At 38.2% G+C, this 23,857-nt stretch overlaps 2 protein-coding genes across 2 annotated transcripts in view; one reads left to right on the forward strand and one right to left on the reverse strand.

The window, feature by feature from the left end:
* Nucleotides 1-23,857, reverse strand: part of DOCK7 (dedicator of cytokinesis 7) — a 123,257-nt gene that overhangs the window by 60,002 nt on the left and 39,398 nt on the right. The window contains 7 exon segments of the mRNA XM_072420705.1: nucleotides 1,429-1,593; nucleotides 1,805-2,036; nucleotides 4,508-4,594; nucleotides 5,269-5,370; nucleotides 5,476-5,614; nucleotides 7,392-7,462; nucleotides 7,952-8,069. Of these exon segments, the coding sequence (XP_072276806.1) occupies nucleotides 1,429-1,593; nucleotides 1,805-2,036; nucleotides 4,508-4,594; nucleotides 5,269-5,370; nucleotides 5,476-5,614; nucleotides 7,392-7,462; nucleotides 7,952-8,069 (914 nt within the window).
* ANGPTL3 (angiopoietin like 3) lies at nucleotides 13,793-23,213 on the forward strand. The gene is made up of 5 exons (XM_072419393.1): nucleotides 13,793-13,932; nucleotides 14,420-14,533; nucleotides 16,041-16,136; nucleotides 18,601-18,867; nucleotides 20,244-23,213. The coding sequence occupies exons 2-5, from the start codon at nucleotides 14,464-14,466 to the stop codon at nucleotides 20,429-20,431; spliced, it is 621 nt and encodes a 206-aa protein (XP_072275494.1). The 5' UTR covers nucleotides 13,793-13,932; nucleotides 14,420-14,463; the 3' UTR covers nucleotides 20,432-23,213.

Below are 23,857 nucleotides of genomic sequence, written 5' to 3' on the forward strand. Positions count from 1 at the left end.
AAGGGGAACACAGAGGAGGAACACAGACACTGGCTGCTGGCAGCGTGGGGCACTTGTGCCCGCCCACGAAGGCGGCGCCGATCAGCATTCATCAAATCAATCAGCGCCGGCTTCGTGGGCGGGCACAAGTGCCCCACGCTGGAACACAGGGGAACACAGGAGGAAAACAGACAGAGGCTGACAGCAGCCAGTGTCTGTGTTCCTCCTCTGTGTTCCCCTGTGTTCCAGCGTGCGGCACTTGTGCCCGCCCACGAAGGCGGCGCCGATTGATTTGATGAATGCTGATCGGCGCTGCCTTCATGGGCGGGCACAAGTGCCGCACGCTGGGACACAGGGGAACACAGAGGAGGAACACAGACACTGGCTGCTGTCAGCCTCTGTCTGTTTTCCTCCTGTGTTCCCCTGTGTTCCAGCGTGGGGCACTTGTGCCCGCCCACGAAGCCGGCGCCGATTGATTTGATGAATGCCGATCGGCGCCGCCTTCATGGGCGGGCACAAGTGCCGCACGCTGGACCTCAGGGGAAATCAAATGAATTTTTTTTTCTTGTTTTCCCGTGCGGAAAACCTGGTGCGTCCTATAGTCCGGAGCGTCTAATGGTCCGAAAAATACGGTAATATAAATATTAAATATAAAGCTGAACTCTAGGTAGATATAACACACAGATAAATGCAGACCTGTATTCATTATTACCGAGATAGAGATTAGCTTATCTCTGTGCTGTTTCTGTAACTGTGCAATCAGCAGCATGCATTGTTGGCAATACCGAATTGAAGGTAAATACAGAAGTTAAGCTGGCTTTGTTATTTTAATTTTTTTATGGACCTATTTCTATATTGAGCAGGAGTTCTAGTTTTAATATGCCAGTATACTCTGGGGTGTTATCTCAAGACGCTCTGCAAAGATGACCTCTGTAAATTACAAAACAATTCCTCTTTGCTATGAAGTGGAGCAGAGAAGTAAATGTTCTGTAGCTCTAACACACTTCTTGCTCAAGGTTGAGATTGTCTAGGTCTATTTTGGGGCCTATGCAAAAGACCAAAAAAAAAAAAAAAAAAAGGCCAAAATGTTTCCTTTTGGTCTTGGACAAAATGAGAAAGTTTGAAAACGTCAATCAGATTCAGATAGAAAACAATCACTGTCAAATACCAAAGTAATAATTTAGCTGGAACTAACCTTTAAAATTGTGTTATATCAAGGACTGTTTGACTCTAGATTTTTATAAATAGTAGTTATACTTGTTTCTATAAAAGACCATATTAGGTTATGAAGTGGTCATGACCAAAAAAAAGTCTCATCTTTTTTCATTTCATACAGCTGGTGAAAATGTAGAATTGAAGAACAAAAAGAGAGAATGAAACAACTTTCTATTTGTAATCTAAAATCATAAGAGTAGCATGAAGAATATATAATTGTTCCTAATAAATTACCTGGAGATGGGGAATTGGGGTCGGTGTTGGGAAGCCTGAACACGTAGTGAATGTAAGATGCCAGGAGGTTATTTCGCCCGTGCTGGTCCTGGTTTCCTTCCAGATTCTTGTGCAGTCTATTTGTGATGGAAGCCATTGACTCAAATGAGGCTTGTCCTAAGTTAACTAACAAGAAAAATATTTTATAGTTCGGCATCAAAAGTGACAGAAGAAAGAGGGTGTCAGGAGAGTTACTGTTCATTAAACACAGACGTCTCAATCCTCTGAGCATACATACACACATAAAACTGGACACATTGTTTTCATTCAGTCATTAATCTTTATCTAGTTGCCATATCCGAATGACTCTTGTTTTGCTGCTTGAGTTGTAACTTACCGAGCTGCCCGGCGATAACAGGAGGCCTTACGACCAAAAGGATCAATTTATCGAACAAGAGGTGGAGGAAATGCACGACGGGCTCCAGCTGAGCTGAGCTAAGGGCCAGAATGCTGTTTTTCAGTTCACTTTCCAAGTTGTTCTCCATAATTCTCATGTCGCCAATTCTAACAGGGAACATGTGCTCATCCAAGGCATGAACAAGGGCAAAGAACTTGTCCAAATAAGAATCCTACAAAATTAGAGGGAAAGCAAGATGTCATTAAAACGTTTTAATTTTGGCAAAGGATGTCTCTCAAAAGACCCTGTAGCTATTATTGCTCGATACAACCTTCATCTAAATCTTCATCATTCAACACATGTAGGTATGCTAGATGCCTGTATTATTAAAGCTCTCCAAGGCCGGAGAGACTACACTTTCATCAGTGAAGCTGGTTGACCAAGCAAACCTGGGATGGATTTCTTCAGTCATTTGCTAGCAAATATTTAAAATTCTGGACCGGATCCATTCCATGTTTGCAGCCATGGAGAGCTTTTATAAACCAGGCCCTATGTCTCTGCTTGGTGTAAATAGAACCTCTCTATCTGCACTAGTACCATAGACACTGAGAAATTGGAGAACTCAAAGATTTAATGAATAATTCTAAATTGGGGTGATGACGTGCTGAACTCAAAGCTTGGTGGTATAGTATTCTCCCCAGCCCCTTTTATTCGGACACAACACCCGGCACTTTTAAGTAACCCCCTAGCTGTTTTTGGGTGGTTACTGAAGAGTTGGGGCACAGTACAGAGGCTGTCACCCACCTACAATTTCTTCTCACCTGGCTTAAAAAAATGTAAGGGTTCAACACTGTTGGTAGGTGTGATTTTATCAAATGAGTGTTATAGTGTGGCAGCTCTATGTTGCCCAATGAAACCCTAATGAGGCTCCTAGAGAGCTAACTTGTGTAAAGAAAAGGGATGGGGCTTCCAAACCGTGAGCAATGCGTTTTGGGTGTCAAGGACAAATCTCCCTTCATCAGTGCTTGTAAATAAAAGTTTAAAGCTCGCTCAGGAGAGTTGGCTACTCAACAGATAAAGCTTCTAACTACTAATTACAATAAAAAAAATCCAGAAATAACCAATTGTCTGGACTTCTCTCACACGAAAAATTCAATCCTTGATTAATGGGGAATTGTGCATGAACCCCAAGAAACATTCGATGACGCTTGTCTAGGTAAACTCATCTCTTTACTTTATTAAATGATTTCATATTACCATGCAAGCCTTTACTATGGCAAGAATCTCCCACATGTGCAGACTTTTAAAAAATCAACTAAAAATTTGCTTGGCTTGAGTTGATAATACAGCACCTTACATTTAGGCCCTGCAGCCAAGACTATATCTACAGTACATAATCAGGTGATCACGATTACAAACTAGAGCAAAGGATCAGCAAGTGTGTTCAGTTCTTTAAAATAAACAAGATTAGTGTTTATTAAAGCTGATCCTCACATTTAAAGTGAAACCTTTTTAACTAATTATATTTTCATATACCGTACATGTGTACAAGGGAGTAATTTTTCCTATTGCATAAGCAGACTTTGATCCTTTTATCTTACTGACAAGGTCTGTCTAAATGAAATTCATATAATCTCTGTACAATGTAAAACAACTTCCACGACATGGTAGTCATCATGTATTCTTTGCCTGGGTGCAAGATGCAGTATGTTTTACTTAAATGCTGCCATTACTAATATTATTATTAAATAGTATTTATATAGCGTCAACATATTATGCAGTGCTGTACATTAAATAGGGTTTGCAAATGACAGACAGACAGACACACACACACAATGACAGGAGGAGGAGAGGACCCTGTCCTGAAGAGCTTATAATCTAAGAGGTCCGTTTTGTTTCATGCCAGGAGTGACAATCCAAGTCAATTCCACCTAATTTTTTTTTTATGGATTTCATTGGTGAGATATTCCTACCAGAAATTAAAGTTCTGCTAAACTTAAGTGACCATTGGGTTGATTGATTTTCTCTTAAGTACAATTTGCAGATAAAAGATGAGTCAAATTTGTGGAATAAAATTTGTGGAGTCATAAACTTTGATTATAAAAGCAAGAGGTCAGCCTGAATATTTCCCTTTCCACAGGATGAGTTTCAAGCTAACATCAAATTGATTGATTGTAGTGTGCAAACAGTGTAAGTGCCTGGATCTGACTTGGCATTGGTATCAGCAAAGATAAAATTGGGGGATAGAAGCAGCATTATAAGGCGTGTTGCAGGAAGAATATTGATAGGAGGAGAAAGCAAAGTGATGGAGTGAAAAGGTCATTACTATTCACATGCTAGGGCAGGACAAGACCTTTAATTAATATTTAAATACAGCTAATAAAAAACAAAGGTCACCTCCTCTGCCAGAAATGTCTATGCTATAGGGCAAAGCTACATACATCTCAAATTGCATTCAGAAATAAAGGTAAAGCTCCTACCCTAAAATTGTTTTATCAGTGCATTTTTTGATTTGCATCAGGCTCAACTTTATGCAGCTCCTAAATGACCCCAACAATATTATGATCTAACTTGTATCTCCAAAATATGTTCAGTATTCCTGCCATTTTCTATACTGGAAGCAGAAGTGTTGCTCCAGAATTTTGCAATACATAGAAGGTTCAGTCCATGTTCTTTTATGCCTAGATGTTCAATGAAACATACCTGAGTATGAACTGTAGACACAGAGACCACTTCCACATTGAAGACACCTTTGTGGTTATCAACCCATTTCATCCCAGGCAGAGGGACCTGAGGGGAGGTAGGAAATTAAAACTACAGATTAAAAAAATTCCAATCAATAATCAACAGAACTGTACTGTTTTCATACAAACTCACATTTACTACAAACACTATGGATGTAAGCGCTGCATTATAATTGGCTAATTAAGAAACAGCCTATAAAGTTTACCTAAAGCCTGAAACATAAGTAAAAAATATTGAAAATTACCACACTTGTGGTGGCTCTATTAGTTAGTTTTCTTTCTCAGAAAGTGCAAAAAAATACCCTTTGGAGCTTGCAAAAAATCTAGTGTCTATGTAACTGAGAAGATTCAGCTGTGAATCACAGTACCACTCCACTACATATGAGGAAAAAGGTGTTTTCTGTAGTCCTAACACTTCCTGTTTTTGGGTAACAATGCTGCTCCTCCACAGATACAGTATGGTGACTAGTTTACCTATAATAGTGAATTATTTATTATAGTAAAGTAATAGTTTACTTTAAATATTCCAGAAGATGATAAATAAGCATAGACTAAATCAGTGATACAATAAATTTCTTTTAGCACTTCACTGGTAAAGATAAATTTGCACAAGCAGGCAGTGCAGGTAATTATACTGTAGCTAAAATATAAAGACACCACATCAATAGGTAGCATGGTTTAGTGTGTCAATATGTACATATATGTTCTACGTGCACTGACCTCAGGGGAGAGCACAGAATAGGCCTGGGGTGGTTTCTCTAGAGAGACGGGAAGACAAAACTGTCCAGTCTTCAGGCGCCCATTCTGAAGCATTGGAATCCACTGAGAAAGGAAGAAAGGAATGTATAATAAATTAAAATGGGATTGCAGAAGACAAATGATTTGTATCTGAAATTATAGGTGTCATCCACAAAAATGTATTCCTACCGTGTAGCCCACTGGGGTTTCCAGAGGTGTGTTCTGTTTCTGTTGGCAGCTGACATGATAGAAGGTAAACAGTAGATGGTGATGGTCGGTTAGTGTGGCTGGCAATTTGATCTTGATTTCTTCATGGAAATCTGGAGACCTGCAACAGAAAAAAAATGAATTAAAAAATGTGGGATGTTACTTACGTTTTATAGAAACAGAACAAATATAGAACCACTGACAGATTTCACTTTGAAAAAAACCCAAAAAAATAAGGCATCGGGTTTGGGTTGGGTCTGCCACATGGGGGACGGTTCTCCTGTTATGCAACACCTACAGGTATATTTGAAGATCATTCTGAAGATTCCTCTTTTATATATTTCACATACTTGATGTTGTTGGAGCATCTGATAATTATCCTATGATGTTCAATATTGGAGAGCAGTGCAGGAGTGTTCTCAAGTTTTTAATTATTGCTGAAGTTGCTTTATAACAATCAGCTCATAGGCCCTGATTTATTAAAGCTCTCCAAGGCTGGAGAGAATACACTTTCACCAGTGAAGCTGGGGGTTCCAACAAACCTGGGATGGATTTGGTCCAGGATTCAAAGCATTTGCTAGCAAATAGCAAATGACATTAAAGAAATCCATTCCAGGTTTGTTGGATAACCCAGCCTCACTGGTGAAAGTGTATTCTCTCCAGCCTTGGAGAGCTTTAATAAATCAGGCCCATATTCTTTATCTGTATGTGCCTTCCCTTCTCTGGATAAAGCAGCTGGAAATGTTGTGAAATGCACTGGGTAATTTTTTGAGCTCCAAGGACCCCTAGAAGTAGGTATACCTTAGGGATCCATCTCCCCCCACAACTACTGCAACATCCTCAAGAAGAAACATATATCTTGTTGTTGGTGTTCAAGCATTAAATCCAATAGTTCTGGGAACGGGCATGATATACTACATTATACATTGAATGAGGGAAGTGGTTACCCTTTTTGCAAATAAGGAATTGGGTTGTTATGGGTAATATCTCCTCTTTTGCAGTAACAATAATTGTGTTTAAACAAGATCCGCACTGATCTGCCACAAGTCTAGTATACTCCTAACTTTTAATTAGAAATGACAACACGTTGTCTTTGTTGTAGTGAAATTACAAAATGTGTTGTTAGTTCTGGACAGTTCCATCTTGCTGGATTACAGAACAGATCCTCCTCCACTTACCTCCTAAGGTGAGGCCCAGAAAGAGAGAATTTAGGAGTGGTTAAGCTCATACAGGAATTAAGGATCTGTCTATTGAAGTTTACTTTTAATGTTACAGTATTCAAAGACAATTTAAGACAATTGGGGGTTTTCAGCTAAATGGGACGTTCAAAGAAATAATTTTCTGGTTTTAGTATGACTCTGCTCCTGGGCACAAAGCTAGCTTCTTTATTTGACCAATAAAGTGGTCAAATAAAGGGAGACTAAAGTGACCCTTACAGAGCCCTTTGCAACTCTGATTGGAAGCCAGGTTTTCCAATTCAACATCAGTAGTACATGGCTTCAAAAATACTCTTCTTGCCTGAATAGGCAAAAATTCTAACAGACCCACTACAAATTTCTGTGTAGTCCTCCTAGAGGAGTGGAGGTTACTGTAGCCGCAGTAGAAGGGCAGGGGCAACTCCATATTAATGCCCCTGCTTTTAGAATTTATTATTATTATTATTATTATTATTATTAATAAACAGGATTTATATAGCGCCAACATATTACGCAGCGCTGTACATTAAATAGGGATTGCAAATGACAGACTAATACAGACAGTGATACAGGAGGAGAGGACCCTGCCCCGAAGAGCTTACAATCTAGTAGAATGATTTATCTTGGAAGTTTCTAGAGGTGGGATGGTCAGGTGTCCACAGACTTTTAGGCATATAGTCTGCCTTAAACATAGAAAGTTACCTGTTATGGTAGACGACAGCTGTATAAGCCTCTTTTGAAAATTCTGGGCAGCTTGATTTTCCAAAGATAACCTGAAAGGACAAAGAAAAAGTCACTGATTAAAGAAGTCAAAACTAATTAGACTATTGGACAAAAGATTGTTAGTGAGCAAATGACCCATCATAACCAACTCAGAAGTACAAAATACTAGTAGGCAGTAAAAATAACACAAAAACCTTTTAATGTTTTAAAATAATTAGTGGTATTTGTTTTAAAAACTATTTTATTGGCCTTTCTACTAATTAGTGTTTTAAATGTTGGCATGACAGCTGCATGTTGTGCCCTAGGTTCATAGTCAAATCATTGTAGTGTTCCTGTTTTTTTCAGGTAAAAGTAGGTGCCTCGGTTTATATTCAAGTATATACAGTATATTTCTTTTTAATGATTTATTATGGTGAAATCTTGGGTAATTTTTAACATTTCTTTTATCCATGTAATTATTAGGTTTTACATATGAATGTTTTGTATATGCCACAATTAGTCTTTGTTTAAAAAGCTGCTATGCTATGTATTTTCCTTACCGGCATGGCATTGCTTGGATCCTCTCCGCTCATAAACTGCACTTTCACCGTTATGTTCCTTGCAGATCCTTGGCGATTCGCAAAATTAAGGCTTTGAGGGTAGACATACAGGATGTTCCTACAAGGAGAGTACAAAGGGATGAAAATATCTAAATTGCAAACAATTTGCCGAATACAACAAGCAAGCAAATATTGATTTCCAGGAACATTACAGTAGCCCTAAACTTATTGTGAACGATTTTATACGAGAATGCAAAACTCTGCAAAACCCATATCTAAAGAATGTGTGTTCTTTAGATACCTTCAAATGTAATAAAAACCTAACAGAACTTTTAATCTTTTATTTCCCTATCTCAATAGGATGACTTTAGGCCAAATGTGTCAAACTCAAAGGAAACAGTGGTCTGAGGTCAATGTAATAAAGCAGGGAAAAACATTATATCCTGTGAAACCATAACCAGCTGCAAAATAAAAGGAAAGTTTAGGCCACTCGACACAACCTGAGACCCAGTTTTTTTAAAGCTGTAAAAGGGCCACAAAAAAGGAAAAAGAGCCACATGCAGCTGAAAAAAACAACTTTCTGGCATTGTCATTGCCTGCTTTAAGCCAAGAAGCACCGAGAGACCATAGCACTAGGTGGCGCTGCTAGTCTCTAATAACACCAGAAGAGAATACTAAAAAAAATACTAAATACTAAAAGAACACAGAACAAGGATAATGGTAACCCCCACATGAATCACTTCCCCTTACTGCAGGAGGGGAAAGGTTCTGGTTTGTGGTGTTTATGTCAGCAAAATATGGGGAGTAAATCCCCCAAAAAATATTGTACAATGTGTCATAATTACAATGGTACATAACACAAAAAAAATTATATGGAAGCTCTAATACTGATACACCAGCGCAGGATAGTGGATATTGAATTTTGAAATAACAAAACTCCGACCCTTTATGTAAACCCAACATTTAAATTTTTTGTGAATCTGCAAAGCTTGTTGGAAATCCTGGAAATCGTGAAGCTTGAACCACTACCGCCAACACTACCACTACCGCAACTTAAAATTTTAGCCAAATTTAATTAAAGAAACATTTAATCATAAACATTTTCTAAAGTTTCTGCATTATTATGTATTATGGAACGGCTGGGGGTGCATTCATTTTTTAAATGCCACAGAGGGATGCAGAGAAAACAAATGAGCAGGGATGGTGTTTTATTGGCATGGGGTCCATAAAATACCGGTATGTCTGGCCTGAGCTTGACTCCAACTAAATAACAATATATTTGCCAAAGTTCCATCATTTAAACCCCTCTCTCCTACCAGACCCACAGAAAAATTCTGCATAGAGCACTGAGACATGATTATATGACACCACTCTATGCTGTAATCAATAGGACATGTGTGGTCACAGGTATATTTAAAGAATTTTTTTAAAGGGTGCTTCAATGGGTGGAAAAAGATCAAAAGAGCAGGAGGTTGACAAATATAGAGGCTTTAAAATCAGTGACTGACTCTGAACATCCTTTTAATACGACTGCCGAACATCCAGAAACAACATTGCTGATTTCTATGGCTAAAGAAAGATATTTCTGGTTGCAATCAGGAGCAAGTAGTGGCAGCTTGTACTAAATGATTCTGTTTGCTCTTTATGAGTTAGAACAAGTTTTGTTGTCTCTTCTTTTCCCCGGTTCTCTTCCTCGATATAAACACGTATCCTTATAGCTCTACAATGCTCTGATGATCCAAAGAATAAAGTCTTTGCCAATGATAAATCTGCAAATGACAGATTAAGTGTGAGCTATAAATCATAGTGGAGGACTCGATTCTAATTATTTTTTTATTATTAACAAATCAGTCCTAGTTATTATTATAACTTTATTCTTCAATAGTTCCAGCTCCAGATATTATTAACAAACAAGCCTAGTTATTATTATAACTTCATTCTACAATAGATCCAGGTAAAGATATTATCAACAAATCAATCCCAGTTATTATTATAACTTTATTCTTCAATTGATCCAGGTCAAGATATTATCAACAATCAATCCTAGTTATTATTATAACGTTATTCTTCTATAGATCCAGCTCCAGATATTATTAACAAACAAGCCTAGTTACTATTATAACTTCATTCTTCTATAGATCCATCTCCAGATATTATTAACAAATCAGTCCTAGTTATTATTATAACTTTATTCTTCTATAGATCCAGCTCCAGATATTATTAACAAATCAGTCGCAGTTATTATTATATCTTCATTCTTCTATAGATCCAGCTCCAGATATTATTAACAATAAGCCCTAGGTATTATTATACCTTTATTCTTCTACAGGTTCAGGTCCAGATATTAATAACAAATCAGTCCTAGTTGTTGTTATACCTTATTCTTCAATAGATCCAGCTAAAGATATTATCAACAATCAGTCCTAGTTATTATTGTAACATAATTCTTCTATAGGTCCAGCTCCATATATCATTAACAAATCAGTACTAGTTACTATTATAACTTCATTCTTCAATAGATCCATCTCCAGATATTATTAACAAATCAGTCCTTGTTACTATAACTTAATTCTTCTATAGATCCAGCTCCAGATATTATTAACTAATCAATCCTAGTTACTATTATAACTTCATTCTTTTATAGATCCATCTCCAGATATTATTAACAAATCAGTCCTAGTTATTATGATAACTTCATTCTTTTGGAGATCCAGCTTCAGATAATATTAACAAATCGATCCTAGTTATTATTAAAACTTTATTCTTCTATAGATCCATCTCCAGATATTGGCAGTTGTGTTGCGTGTCAGAGAGATACTGCTGATGCCATGTATTCTCAAACCCGTATTCAGCTGCAACAGCTTGTAGTGTTAAAGGGAACGTTGCACATGTCACGTCTTACACATGTCACGGTAAATTTGGGTGAAAAGTGTTTCCGGCACAAACGTGTTTGGGAAATGCATGCTCAGCCAAAAAGGCACAGAAATATGACGGCAGTTCTGCTTCTGTGGTATGAGTATTAGCCAACGGTTGAGTCATTTCAGAGAGCATTAGTAAAGAGAGTGCATTCTTACAATAACTCAGATGAAAGAAATGATCCAACAATACAGAGCATTACAAAACCACCTGACCTGATTGATTGAAGACCCGATCATTTTATATGCTCAGGACAGACGTAAGTATATGAGATAATTCAAACATCATTTGGCATAGCAATACCCTGATATCCTGTATATATAAAATATTAAAATTATTTTTTTTTTTTGACTGTGAGGAATGATTACTTGGGGCACTCTTTGTGTCTGAAGGAAAAGAAATTTAGTCTCAAGTAAGGAAGGCATTCTTCACAGTGAAAATGTGGAATTGGCTCCTCAGGAAGTAGTTTTAGCAACTACTATAAAATGCTTTAAGAAAAAGCTGAATGATTTCTAGAAGCACAGAATATAACTGGGAAATAAAGCAAAGCAAAAAGATAACAATTGCTGATCCAAAGAACATCTGATTGCCTCACGGGATCCGGAAATATTTTGTTCCCCCTGTTAGAGCAAATTGAACCAGGGTTATTTTTTTGCCTTCCTCTGGATCATCTATGTTCATAGGGTTTTATATCTGTGATATGTTTATTTCCCTGGTGGTAGAACTTGATGAACCTATATGTCTTTTTTCAACCTAACTATGTAATACTAGGATAGGTCCCTCCATGATCTAAAATCACAATGTTCTCAAATTATCATCAGCATTTATAAAGCCTTACCATAATCAATATTATTGTATTCTGATAACTGCATGTGGTTAATATTTGTAATGACAGTATAGAGCGTATGAGTTACTTTTTTTTGTTTTCAGAGACCTTGTTGTTTTCAAATTTACATAAAAGTCAAGGTACTTAGAAAAGGTGAGACAGATAAAAGTTGGGGCAAACAATACAACAAAAGTTGGGGATGCTTACAATGGTCAGCTTAGTTTTAACCTGCTGTCCACATGAAAACAAAATTGTTGTTGCAATTGCATGAAGACGTTAATTGGATCTACAGGAAGGATCAACAGGAAATAAAACTGGGTTGTGCTAGTGATAGGCTTAACCATATATATCATTATATGTCCACTATATTTGCAGCTAAAGGGTTCTGTTTTTAAACCAGTTTACCAAAGTATTTTAGGTGTTTTTTTTTTTTTACTTAGTCCAAATCTTTCTTCCCCCCTAGTTAAACTTTTCTATCGCATGTTCTCTATAATTTTGTTAGGCGGTGGCATTTTCACTTTGGCAGATCAACTATGTTTTTAGTTGTTTTTTGTGGGTTATGGCTATAAGGTAAAATAAAAAGGTCCTGCTATGGAACCATGCCACTCCAGTGACATTCTACCACAATATGCTGCACTGCCCAACAAAAGTATGTCTTCGGCCAATACCAGGATTCTTAATTTGATGGTTTTAGCTCCATGGCGTGAACATTTTATGTTTTCAAGTCAAGCCCCTCTGACTCCCTAAACATAGAGGCGGCTTCTCTGACCAATATGCAAGAGTGGGCAACTAGAAGTGTTTGCTCTTAGACAACAATAATGCGGCAGTTGGATTTGTAGAAGACCGTCAAATGATCTGAAAATGCTAAAATAGCAGCCCCTGTATTGTGACCCAACTTTTCAGTAACCACCCAAAAACAGCCAGGTGAATAATGAAAAGTGGCGGGTTTCTGATATCAGCACAGGTAATCTAAATGTTAGCTCACTACCTGGCATTGGTCATCAGGGGCAAATCATTTTAAAGAAAAATAAAATATTGCCCTTAGTTATTGAGATATGGCCCCCGTACAGGCGCTCAATAGTTGTCTCTGGAAATGACCTTTGGAGAACAGAAGGAATGAGTGGGAGCTGTACAGAAAGCAATCTTCTGTCTGTTGTACGGAAAGGAAAAATGGATGTGGGTGAGCGGTATGAACCCTGTGGCGTCTTCCTAAATAGTAAACAGCAGTCATTGCTAGCCTGTCGTTCAAAGATCTAGCACAGTGAATTGCAACATGTGTGGGACAGCTGTACTTTTGCTAGATTTTTACTTCAACCAATCGCAGATGATTGCCTGGAGCAAGGAAAATCTGTAGGATTTACCATGGACTTCATTTCATGCAAATTCATAGTAACTCCAAATTAAACACATAAACATTTTCACTTTAAAAGTGTAGACAACTCTTATATGCAAAGGAAAAATGTTTTTGTTTCTTTCTTGCAAATAAAGAAAAAAAAAAGGGTGCAGCACCGCCCCTTTCAATCTTGATCACTGCGGCGATCAAGACTGAATAGGAGCGGAGAGCCTCCTGGGATACCTACGTCCAGCATCCTGGGAGGCTCTGGCTGCTCCTTCTGCCCATGCCTGATCTTGGGCATATGAAGAAGGGGCATTTTTCCACTAAGGGGAGAGAGATGCCAATCTCACGCATGGGCAGTGAGATTAGCTCTCTTTTTCCCCCTTTTCACTGGGCTACGTCGCCGATCTCACGCCTGCGCAGTGCCAGATCAGGTGATGTACAAAGAAGGCAAGAAGAAGACGGAAAAGAAAAGAGAAAATGACAATGCGACAAAGAGGAATTCTAGGACAACGCGGGATCGGATCAAGGGAACCAGCGCCATCGAGGGATCTGCGGGATTAAATCTGTGTGATTTTTTGTATTTCCAATTACAGTAATTTCATATATATTGTGTGCTAACTGCCCCACCTCCTAGATTGTAAGCTCTTCTGAGAAGGGTCCTCTCCTCCTCCTGTGTCACTGTCTGTATCTGTCTGTCATTTGCAACCCCAATTTAATGTACAACGCTGTGTAATATGTTGGCGCTAAATCCTGTTTATTAATATTAGTCTGCTTTTCCATTACAGCTCAACAATGCTAACTTTCATGAGAGTGTCAAGAGTTCTCCCACTAGCCACAGACTGGATACCCTCAAATCTTTATATTCCAACGACTCAGCAGACCCAAAGCAGAAGCCAATTGGTAAATAATGTCAATGGTTAGGCATGGAAAAAAATCAGGGCTGACCAGCTCAGTTTATGATTGTCATGATTGTAAGAAATTTGTGCCAAATCATTGAAACTGTCCAACACTAGGTTATGTTTTAATTAAATTGATGTAGGAACAAAGTAAAAAGAAATTATGATCATAGGAATTTTGGTGCATTGGGTTTTTAGTATATTCCCCAAAAATATTCTAAGCTGGGTGGGAAGAAACTCAAGGTGGGTGGCAGCCCCTGTATTGTGACTCAATTTTAGACATTTTTAGAAACAGGCGGTGCGCCCAGCTAAAGGTGTTGGGGAGAACACTGGGTTTTGACTACAATGCAATGGATTATTTAAAAAACACTTTTTAGTTCAAGAAACATAAAGTCTGAACAGGAAGTTATTTGGTAGTTAACAGGTACAAAACCCCTTTAACTCCTAGGAGATCACTAAGCATTGATTTTATCCAATGATTGATATTTCAGATCACCCCAGAGACTGCAGCGATGTTTACAGTCGAGGTGAAAAGATGAGTGGAATTTATACAATCAGACCTACAAATGACACAGAATTCAAAGTCTACTGTGAAATGACCCCAGGTAAGTCTAACTAAGAGCAACAAATCTCATCAAAAAGCATTTCTAATATATATCTGTCCTGCTTTAGGGTCCATCTGTTAACAATAAAAAAACAAAAGTATATATACTGCAAATACTAAGCCAAAGGTTTTTTCACAGTTGATAGATACACCTGTCTTTATGGCCAAAAGTTTGTGGGCTTATTATATATATATATATATATTCATATATGTTTGTGGGCTTACACTCATATGTAAATGATTCCAATGGGTATTGTTATTGCTACCACATGCAAAAAAAACTCACGACTAAGGATATGTTCATACGTCAGATAATTCTTGTCCGATCGGGCAAGAATCTGGCATTTGTACAGTGCTAATCGTCTGTTGTTCTGACAATCATTCTGGCAGATCCATGGGCAACAAACAATGAATGATGGTAACACAAATGAAAGGGAAAAAGTGCAGCAGGGTGCCACAAACCTTCATGCAACATGCAGTCTTTTGTATCTTTATGCACTTTGTGTATCCAGCCTACGTACTTCAAAGTTTGTTTGAACGGGTTAGAAAAGACTTCTTTTCCAGAATGACTATGTACCTGTGTAAAAAAGCCAGCTGCATAATGACATGGTTTGTTGAATTTTGAATAGAAGAGCAGAAGTGGTCTGCACAGACAACAGACCAAAAACCTACTACACAGCTTTAGGATAAATTGGAACTTTAAACGCGGGTGAAGTCTTTTCAACTAATCCGCACTTGACCTTACAAATGCTCTTCTTGCTGAATGGAGAACCTTTCCTGAAAACCTTTCCGGAATGGAAGGGCCCTCCATCATTCAAACCCAATTCAACACTTGACTATGGTTCCACCTCTATCATCCTTCTGTGCCTTTCTGTTGGTTAGTGAGGCCAAATATTGCCCATCAAAACAACAGAAAAGAACAAGAAGAAGAAAGTGTCATAGCCAAACCCTGACCTCATTGATAATAGGGCAGCACGATGGTTCAAAGGTTAGCACTCTGGGCTTTGCAGTGCTGGGTCCCTGGTTCGAATCTTGGCCAGGGTTCTATCTGCATGTAGTTTGCAGGTTCTCCGGATGGTTGCGCGGGTTTCCTCCAGGTGTTTCCACCCACATTACAAAAAAAAAACATGCAGTTACGTTATTTGGCTTCCCCCAAAAATTGACCTTAAACTGTTTTTAAAGACATATGACTATGGCAGGGACATTAGATTGCGAGCCCCTTAGAGGGACAACTATTGCCATGACTATGGACTTTGTACAGTGTAATATGTTGGGGCTATATAATTACTCTATATTAATAATATTTGCATATTATAGCTTCCCATAGTTCATATTTAGTTCCCTTCAGATGTTTTGGGGTACAGATTTCCTTTAGGAAATTTAGCTGTAATGTGCTTTGCCTATTAATGCCAGCCATCATTTTTATCATTCACAAATAAATATGAAGGCTTTTGCACCTTTTATACCCCACACAAGATCACTGACAAATAGTTTTTTATCTCCTACAGATGCAGCATGGACAGTGATCCAGAGAAGAACAGATGGTTCTGTGGAGTTTAACCAGACTTGGGAAGATTACAGCAGCGGTTTTGGTGACCTCGCCGGTGAGTTTAATTTCGTAACTGTCTTAGGATCAAATCCTTCTAATAATGTCCTGCTAGTGAATCTTTTAATGCAGTCCCTGCTGAGTCATGTCAGCTACTTCCAGGATTCAATTTTAAATACTTAAATGTGCCAGAAAACAAAATCTCCACTTAATCAGGTGAAAAAATTCTATATTATAATTATTATTAATAAACAGTATTTATATAGCACCAACATGTTATGCAGTGGTGTACATTAAATAGGGGTTGCAAATGACAGACAAATACAGACAGTGACACAGGATGAGGGGAGGGCCCTACCCAGAAGAGTTTACAATCTAGGAGGTGAGGGAAGTATCTATATATGATAGTTTGGTATGTGGTGCACACACAATAGGTAGTGATGCAAGATCAACATCATTCAGCAGCTTTTCAGTGTTACATACCTGGAGACCCGTGGAGATTAGACACATAGTTGTTCCCTACAGGCACAGGATTGTTTGACTTGTCCATGGGGGCTGCCCACATTCATAGAGAAAGCCCCAAATATTTTGTTTTTAAAAAAAGGGGCAGCTAAAAAGAGATACGTAGGTGAACCTTCCTATGTGCCAATAGCTGGGAAATTCAGTTGAGCCTGCCTTGTGACACAGGTAACTCTGCCAGAAAACATAACCAAAATCCTGGACACCCGAACAATGTCCACTTTGGTCTAGACACAGCCTCAGGCTTAAGATTGGCTAACGAATGATTGGCTAACCAATGAAAGCAAAAGATTGTCAGCAAGTTTGCAACACTGCATTAGAGCCTCATTGGTTGCTTAACCGCCATAGCAGTATTTCCGAGTGTGACTTGAGGTTTTCAATGCAAAAAGTGGTAATCCTAAATCGCACTCAGGGTTGCTTTAAACTTAAAAAAAACCCCACTTACCTTGCTCCATCGACATCCGCCGTCCTCCTGCTGCTCCCCACAGGTCCTGGGGACACGTCTTCTCCTCTGATCTCCAGCCACAAACTGCAGAGACAATCTCCCAGTGATGTCAGTGCGGTCGGGAGGCGTGGTGGGAAATTCAAATAATTTTGTATTGGATTCAATACAAAATAGCTGTATTGAGTCCAATGCAAAGAAATCTTCATATATAATATAATTTATATATCTATATATATATATATATATATTAAATTTTAATATTAAATTTATTAAATATTGGACATATTTCAGTAAATCATGCCTAAGAATTATAGCCCACGATAAAAAATACATTTCCATGCAAAAAATGCAATGTTGCAGCTATATAAATCCTGTTTATTAATAATAATAAAAATAATAATAAAGTCTATCTTCTTCAGCCTTGGAGAGCTTTAATAAATCAGGCCCAATGGCGTTAAATACAGATTCAAGTATTTATGCAAGCTGTATTTAAAAATGTTATGCATACATAACAATAATTGGGGTTTTATATATAACTGGATTTTCAAGTGTTCATTGTATAAAAGGAAATTGTAGAATCTCAATCCCAATCTGACACTATTGCATGAGGCAATCCCACCCCCTATCCGTTCTTATTGCATCATGCAGTCACTGTATCCTTTCCAAAGGAAAAAAAAGTTAAACAAATTTTTAAGCCCCATCGTACAACCTCTGGTAGCCAATCAGGGAAGAGATTGCTGGGTCAGACCGAAACGCCTTTGTTTGCTCTAGTTAATTAATCACTGTTCTGAGCTCCAAAACCAACTCATACAAACAAATCGGCAGTCAATGACATACTTTACCGGGAGGAACTTGACTGGGTCAAAACAAACATTACACAGCATTTGATGCGTATGATAACTGAACAGAACTATTAAAGTAAATAAGAATGAATTGAAAAAATAAATTGAGAATTCCTGTTTGTTATAAGAGGCGCAAGGGTACAAAAAAATAACAAAAAAACAAAAAAAACAGGAATTGCAGCAGATCCTCACAAAAAATTGTGCAATCCTCATATAAAAGAGCTTAAAAAATTGTGATGGGGTTGCTTGTACAATATAGAAGTTGTGCATGCACATCACATAAAATAAATATGATTAATATTATTATTATTAAAACAGGATTTATATAGTAATAAATCCAAAGAACAATTTTGTGTGGGGATTTTTATAATCATTACATAAACTAATGTAAAAAGCATATAACCATTTATTTTTAAATGATATAAAAACATGTGTTATTCTATTTAACACACACCAACTAATCCTCATCGTGAACAAATCACGTAGATTTCATCTTTTAGTGTACACTAACAAATTATCCCTGTTCTTGATGCGTTTTGCTTCCAAGCTTCATCAGAATCAGCGAAACGCGTCAAGAACAGGGGTTACTGAGTTGTCAGGTGCCAGGTAGTGCACCCAGCTAAAAGGGGCTGGAGAGAATATGGAAGTAGGGTAGGTTCAGAATCTACTTCAGGCTTTTATAGGTGGTCCTCTAACACTATTGTTTGGTTTTCTAGGTGAATTTTGGCTGGGACTGAGGAATATCTACTCACTGACTCAGCAAGCGGATTACATTCTGCACATTGAGCTCCAGGACTGGAAGTATAACACTCGATATGTGGAGTACTTATTTACTCTCGGTAACCAAGATACAAGTTACACGATACAAGTCTCCCAGGTTCTCGGGAACATCGCCAGCGCTATCCCTGAATACACACCGCTGCGGTTCTCGACCAGCGATCATCACTCGCTGCACCTGAAATGTCCTTCTGAAACATTATCAGGTGAGATTTCATTTACTTGAAAGAAACTCACTCTTAGATCAGAAAACCTGAACGGTCAAAGTCCAGCAATAAACTGAGATGCTGGACCAATATGTATGTAACGGCCTTCACCAAGAGTCTTGTTTAGCGTTAAAAACATCTAAAGATTATTGTTTTGGTTTTTTTTATTTATTTTTTGGGTGGGGACCGGTCACAAATTTACATAGTAAGTCAGGTTAAAAAAAAAAGACACATCAAAAGCCCATCAAGTTCAACCACTAGGAATATAAACATATCCTAGATATAAAACCCTATGGATATAGTTGATCCTGAGGAAGGCAAAAAAAAGAAACCCTGGTACAATTTGCTCCAACAGGGGGAAAAAAATCCCTTCCTGGTCCTGTTAGGCAGTCGGATGTTCCCTGTAACAGCAGTCTCTTATCTTTACTTTAAAGCCTTTAAGCTGCGTACACACTGCCAATTTTTGTCGTTGGAAAGGATCTTTCACGATCCTTTCCAACGACAAGGGAGTGCACGATGCATGAACGGTGCTGTACATACAGCACCGTTCATGCTCTATGGAGAGAGGAGGGGGAGAGCGACGGAGCGGCACCCTGCTGCGCGCTCTCCCCTTCACTTTCATTACGATCGGCTGTCGTCCATCGTCCGTGGATCCGGCAGGTCGGTCGTCCGGACGATGGACGACACCGACTGTACACATGGCAGATTTTCGCCCGATAATTGGCCGATGCCGATTATCGGGCGATAAAAATCTGACGTGTGTACGTAGCTTTATTCCCAGGTATATTCTGTGCTTCTACAAATCATCCAGCTTTTTCTTAAAGCAATCAATAGAACTTGCTGAAACTACTTACTGAGGGAGCTGATTCCACATTTTCACAGACCATACAATCCTTTCCTTATCCGGAGAATAAATTTCTTTTCCTCCGGACACAAAGAGCGCCCCCTTGTCCCTTGTAAGTGAATAGTTGGGAAGAGACTTCTCTATGTGGACTATTTATATATTTTATACAGGGTGATCATATGCCCCTTATACGTCTCTTCTCAAGGAAGAACAGATTCAGTTCAGCTAATCTCTCCTCATAGCGTAGATGGATTTTTCCACTAGTTTGTGTCCCATGTAGGGCAATTTCTCAACACACGCTTTCCTAGTAACAGGCTTTGTGATTCTTTAATTTATAATAATAACCCAGCATAATACCTTGCGCACAGGAAATCAGAACACCCCTTCCATTGTGCACCCGTGCTGCCACCAACAGCCGTCTAGGTGAACTAGCAATTGGGTATCAATGGCATATATACAATTATCACTGACTTATGTGAAACATAATATGTGTGTCTACATTATAAATTCACAATAGCTTCTATTTTTGCAGGGGGATGGTGGAAAGCTACCTGTGGTGGAACCAATCTGAATGGAAAATACATGAAATTGAGGTCTAGAGCGAAAACCGAAAAAAAAAGAGGACAGGGGTTGTTCTGGAAACCTGAGAAGGGCAGGATATACTCTCTTAGGTCCACAAAGATGATGCTGTATCGCACTGACCTGGAGAACTTCGACTAGCAAGGAGGGTCAAATATTTCCTGAACATATTTGTAGCACAGAAATCAAGAAGTGAGATACAGAACTCGCAGATACGCACATGTAAAATGGACTAAGTCTAGCCGAAAGAATTCTGATCATCTGGTTACAAAACCCAGGCAGTCATGGCTGGTCCTGACACTAACCCAGGTAATAGTAGGCAAGTATTAAAGAGTAATGTTCAAAACCAAAGCAGGGGAAGCCAGTGGGATACATGAAAGCTACAACCGGTGAAGCAGGAAGAGAATTAAAATAATAATGGAAATGGAACAAAAATTTCCATTCATCTTTATGTACTGCACCTGTTGGAAAAATGTTATAACCAAATATTTAGTGCACAGCTGATACCAAGACTGTAAGACTGTACACTCTAGCATTAGATATTTAAAAAAATGGGAATTGTCTGTAAATACCTTTTACCCCAATTATCCTTAATAGACCAATCAAATTGACTGAACAAATGAAAAATTCATGGTATTATTATTAGTTACATAAAACACAAAATGTGCAATACAAGCTTGACACATGTCAAGACAAAATACCACTTTGCAACCACTAAAGTGCAAATGCAGCCAAGATTTTTAGGGAAAGTTAAAACTTCTCTAAGATCTCTGTTGATAGAGTTACCTTTGTAGACATGAGAGCAATAGAAAAATGAAGTAGTTATTATTCCAACCCCCACACAATATTTTCCTTTACTTAGAATTCCATAGACAAAGGTGAAGTTGTTAATATAGTTTGCATCAGATGAGATTTCATTAACGTAGTTAGGTATTAACCGACAAAACATACTGTAGAGGTTACAGTCAGCGTTGTTGTCTTTTCCAATTCAGTGATTACAGAGAAAAACATTGGATTAGAGTTTAGTAGAGAAAATGGCATTACCAGGGCTGTGTTGAAGAAACCTCAACTGTAGCCAGTGGAATTATACCATTCAGCAATGACACTGATAGTAAAATGCAACAAGGGGAAAAACTGGGGAGAATTTGCACCCGATAATGAAAATACTAAATGTATGTGACTAAGTTTTCTTTAAGCCTGGGAAGGTGTTGTATGAATAGGTTTGTAGAGCCCCGGGCAGGTTTGTTTGTATTGTTTTCTCTGCCTATGTTAGGCGGATTCACCTTTTTTTGTCCTAATGACCCTTGCCATTTATAAAGAGAAAAATATCTATAATTCTGAGTTGTCACCAAAACAAAAAAGAAGGGGGAATCTTCCAATAGAGAAACCTGCTCAATGAAACAGAAAAACAAAGTCTAAAAGTATATTTGCTCTTCCTTTTTTTTTTATCGAAACAACTGAAAACAAAAGTTTTGCTTGAACATATACTTTAATGTTTTTTTGATTATATCCAACTAGAATCTAACTTTTATCCTCCAAAGGAATTTGATAGTTGTTAGGAGAAGTCATTGTTCTTATATCTCCAAACAGCAAGGGCTAAAATGTACATATCTTTGTATGGCTGTAACGTCTATTAAAAGGAAAAGAATGGAAAATATTTAAAAGATTTTAGAAAAAAAAAGAAGGAACATTCTTGGGAGAGCAATCAAGTGATGTATCTAAAGGTATTTTCGATCATTTGGTTGCTTGGAACTGGAAAACAAATGGTAACCATATTGTAGTAGAAGGGTGAATTTATGGGTAAAGCCAAATAAAACATATTAATTCTCTCAGGTGCTCAGGGATGTCTCTATTCACTAGTCAAGGTATTGGATGAATCTCAAAACATTGGTCCAGGTGATGTGACAGCAGCCTTTATCAGTCTTTCTCAACCTGATTAACATGGGTGATCCCTTGAAATGACTTTCAGGTCTTCAGGGAGCCCCTTTTATAATTGCTATATCTACTGCCCACAGTATATTAGGATGGTGGTCAGTTGGAATAATGCCTCTTAAATTGCTGGCTAGTGGGAAGAATGTCACCTTTACGGATAAAAGACCATTGGTGTCACTTAAACTGACCTGAGTGGTCCAAATTCTTCATTGCTAAAGGAACTCCCAGCAATCTCTGGAGGAACCCTGCGTAACAAACATTGGCCTAGATTATAACTATTTCTAGTACAAGCAAAAAGTATTCCTCAGTTTAGGTAAATCTAATGTATTATTGCTACAGAAACTATTTTGTAACTGTATTGTTATACAAATTACCATTCTTTGCACTTGCTGCAGCAGTTTTCAGGCTAAATTTCTCCTAATGCTTTTATCCCTGTTCCTGTAACTGGGCTCAAAGAGTAAGCATGGAAACATCTATATCTAATGTGAGGATGTTTATATCTATATGTGAGGATGTTTTCCTTAACTGAAGCTTCATTTATGGCTCTATTTATAAAACAGGGAACCTGACATTTCCTTGTGGTAAACCTCCAGGTCCATGTGTTTCAATGGCAGAAACTGATTCCCAACAAGGAATGTCATCTTCAGTTTTATACATAAAACCACATAGAAAAGTTGCAGTAGTAAAAATGTCTAGTATTGAAACGACAAATATTTCTTTTTTTATTTAACTATAGCTATTTTGGTACAATTACAGTGTATTTCTAAGTCATATTGACTTCTGGACTATAATAATTATCCTAACATACTAATTCCCTAAGCACATGCAGTGCATCCACCTTCACAATGGATCAGTTTTAGATTTTGTAACACATTTTTATTATTGTTATTATAAGCATAAAGTTATCATTATGTAATATAAAATTGTGTGTCGGTTTTTAATATTTTTTTTTGTTACAACAAAGATGAAAATAAACTTTTCTACATCAAAATCTTTGAACTCTGCATTTTGTTATATTTAATTGGCGGGGATGTGGAGATTTATTTGCAAGACGTTGGTTGCTCAGTGTTGATTGCCCTAACTATGGAGGCGCGGAGAACTTTATTGTTTAACAGCAATACTTCCAACATATTCCAGGAATCAAAGGATCTCCCTTTTTATCAGGGCTCAATGGTAATATAAGCCAGCACAAGCAGGGTTAACTGTTCTGTATAATATACTAGTTATGGGGGTACACTAGCTCATACAGCACTGTTTTGCTGTGGGGGGAAAATGACGGAGTGGCACCCCACTGCATTCTCTCCCCTTCACTTTCATTATGATCATTCATCATCCGTGGATCCGCCAGGATGGCAGTCGGATAAGCAGACGACGAGCGCAGTACACACACCAGATTCTCATCTGATATCAGCCCTGAGACGAGAATCATCTGACGTGTGTACGCAGCCTAAAGCTACGTACACACGGCAGATTTTTATCGCCCGATAATCGGCATCGGCCAATTATCGGGCGAAAATCTGCCGTGTGTACAGTCGGTGTCGTCCATCGTCCGGACGACCGACCTGCCGGATCCACGGACGATGGACGACAGCCGATCGTAATGAAAGGGAAGGGGAGAGCGCGCAGCAGGGTGCC

The sequence above is a fragment of the Pyxicephalus adspersus genome, chromosome 8 (genome assembly GCF_032062135.1).
Source record: "Pyxicephalus adspersus chromosome 8, UCB_Pads_2.0, whole genome shotgun sequence".
Taxonomy (NCBI): domain Eukaryota; kingdom Metazoa; phylum Chordata; class Amphibia; order Anura; family Pyxicephalidae; genus Pyxicephalus; species Pyxicephalus adspersus.